This window comes from Penaeus chinensis, chromosome 36 (genome assembly GCF_019202785.1).
Source record: "Penaeus chinensis breed Huanghai No. 1 chromosome 36, ASM1920278v2, whole genome shotgun sequence".
NCBI lineage: Eukaryota > Metazoa > Arthropoda > Malacostraca > Decapoda > Penaeidae > Penaeus > Penaeus chinensis.
This window is the reverse complement of record NC_061854.1, coordinates 6,006,590-6,009,089: the sequence shown is the minus strand read 5'-3', so window position 1 is coordinate 6,009,089 and position 2,500 is coordinate 6,006,590. Positions and strand designations below refer to the sequence as shown.

General features: G+C 38.7%; 1 protein-coding gene across 4 annotated transcripts in view; it reads left to right on the top strand.

Annotated features, from left to right (window-relative positions):
- LOC125044792 (mesencephalic astrocyte-derived neurotrophic factor homolog) overlaps window positions 1–2,500 on the top strand; it is an 8,029-nt gene that overhangs the window by 404 nt on the left and 5,125 nt on the right. The window contains exon 1 of one of the 4 annotated variants that reach the window (XM_047641747.1): window positions 1–17. This exon is cut by the window's left edge and continues 4 nt beyond it. The exons of 2 other annotated variants lie outside the window; for them this stretch is intronic. In XM_047641747.1, the coding sequence (XP_047497703.1) occupies window positions 12–17 (6 nt within the window). In that variant the 5' untranslated portion in view covers window positions 1–11. One more of the 4 variants, XM_047641748.1, reaches the window with a different exon arrangement.

Here is a 2,500-nt window from a genome sequence, read left to right as displayed (position 1 = left end):
AATTACGTGAAATGGTGGTGGGTATTTAAGAAGGAATGGAATCTCGTCTGACAGTTAGTTACTTACCGTTTATTTACGTAACTTGGGTGCTTTTGAGTGATTTCCATGCCCAGAATGTGGAAACCTGTAGTTATGTAATACATCTGGAAGAAAAATGCAAGTGATTGTACAATTGACTTCTACATATAGTTTATATTCGTCTTTGCAGTTTGTTACAAAGGCAGCTTCTCTCTCTGGTCTTATATGTGGATTTTCTTGAACCCATTCCAGGGCCAGTTATACCTTTAATCATATAATTAGGTCATATATTTTGATTAAAGGCTGTTTGTGGACATAAGAATGCTTGACTGAAGGTAGTGACAGTAGTTGTATATTGATATTTGGACACCATACCAGTTTATGTAGTGGTTGTTTTGTAATGAAGTCCATATAAATTGTTTATAGGATGTCTAAAGCCATTTATTGCCTGCCATGCACAAAATAAGGTCCTTGTTTGGAAGGCTATGAAGGTTTGATGGAAATTAAAGGTAAAAGTTATGCAATATTTCTTGTATTATGCAATTAAAAAGAACAAGAAATTCATGCATATTACAGCATGGATAATTGAAAGAAGGAATAGAAATTGGACGATTGGATGGCTGTGTGAAACTAAAAAAAAATCCCAAAAATTAATGTGGAGCTGGGGACTTCTCTCTGGCAAGTGTTTACATTGTGAAGAATTAACCTCATCATTATTGTAGGCCATGTTCTAACCAAATCACTTATAATTGGCCTGGTCTATAATGAAAAGCAGATACTCAAGGAATCAATGCCAGGCTTCAAGAACTTCAAGCTTTAATCCTATATATTCAGGCAATACATTTCTTACTGGTTCTCCACTTGATAGTAAATTGCAGAGCAATTCTACATTTGATATCTTTACCAGAATGTGATGGAAGCCTATTGGCCATTATAAGACTTAAGGGCATAAGGCATGTGGCCCAACTTGCAGATATTAGGCCTACTTGAGCAGTCAATCTGACAGGTGTGTGGCTTGTAGGCTGGGCACACATGAACACTCGTATGCAGTGACAAGACCCCATGCCTTCCCTTTACAATTTTAATTTATTTTTTCTACATAAGGGTTTTTAGCTTTTTACTATTTCCCTGTCTCTATTTGTCATTTGATTTGTTTTATCCAGATGATTAAGTTTTCAATGCACAAACTCCATATTGTCTTTAGGTAGTCCATAACTCCAATTTCAATTTTCTCCATCACAGCGGGCAGAAATCTAGGTTAATGTTACTGAGAGGGACGTATGGAGATAGAGCAAAATGGACACTGCCATCTTGTAGGGCATACAAAAAAAGGCAAAAATCAATACATGTAAATCTGCAGCAGTCTCATCTTTACTGGGAAATGTCATGCAGAGCCAATTTTTAGGGCAGGGCAGGGCAGGGCTTCTTCAATTTCTGCATGTTCCCTATTGTCAGCCAATGCCATCCATTATCCCCTCCCCCCCTTCAACCCCTGGTTTCCCACGCATTCCCCAAGATTGTTGGGTAGAGGGAGGGTCGCTCTCGGTAACAATTACCGAAATTAGATCGCGAGCATCCACCCAGGAGCTGGACCTCTTCCAGTCAGGGCTCAAATATGGTACATACCACACCCATTTATTGATGGAAATATTCCAAAAGCCCCTTTGGAAATAGCCAATGAGCCCAGTCGCCCTCCAAGAACTCTGTACACACAGGGCGAGTGTTTCCCATCATCCTGGCCCTTAGCAGAAATTCTCACGATGGCACCCTGACCTTCGTCCAAATTTTCCTGTGCTGGCATGCTCATGTCACTTGACCCTTTGGAAGGCTATTGCTCAAGAACTAATATGTTATAAAAGTCCATAACCTATTTTGTTTAGAGAAGAGCGTCCTTTGTCTAACATTTACAAGTGCCTATTGCAATTTTAGCCAAACTTGAAGCCTTTTGTTGTCATTGGTTTTAACATTGCTGACAAGCAAAATGCTAAATAAACATTTCAAGCTTGAAGTTCAGTTTCTGCTGTCCCTTTTGCAAGGAAGGAATATCACTAAATTATATAGATAAAATGCAAACTTTGAAGTCATGATTGAGAAGTGATTATATACTTTAGTTTCCACTTTCCAAGAAATTAAACATTGACTATGCACTTATCATCAGCAACATGATGAACTCTTCACTTTGTTGTACCTTGGAGATTAGTGTGCTAATTTTAACTATATGTATTAAGTATATTGGTATCTACTTGCTACATGGCCCAGAGCCCTAATCCAATGTCCAGAAGTATGGTCCCCAATTTGTTTTCCATCCCTCTCCCCATAACCTCCATTATTCTGCATGCCCACTTCACTACCTGTCACTCAGGTGAAACCTTGTATCATGTGCCTTAAGCCTTCTTTCTAGGCAGTCTGTAGATATTGTTGGTAATGTATCATGCCTTAGGATTTCAATTTATCTCCTCTAAATGATCCCGTACTTAATTAT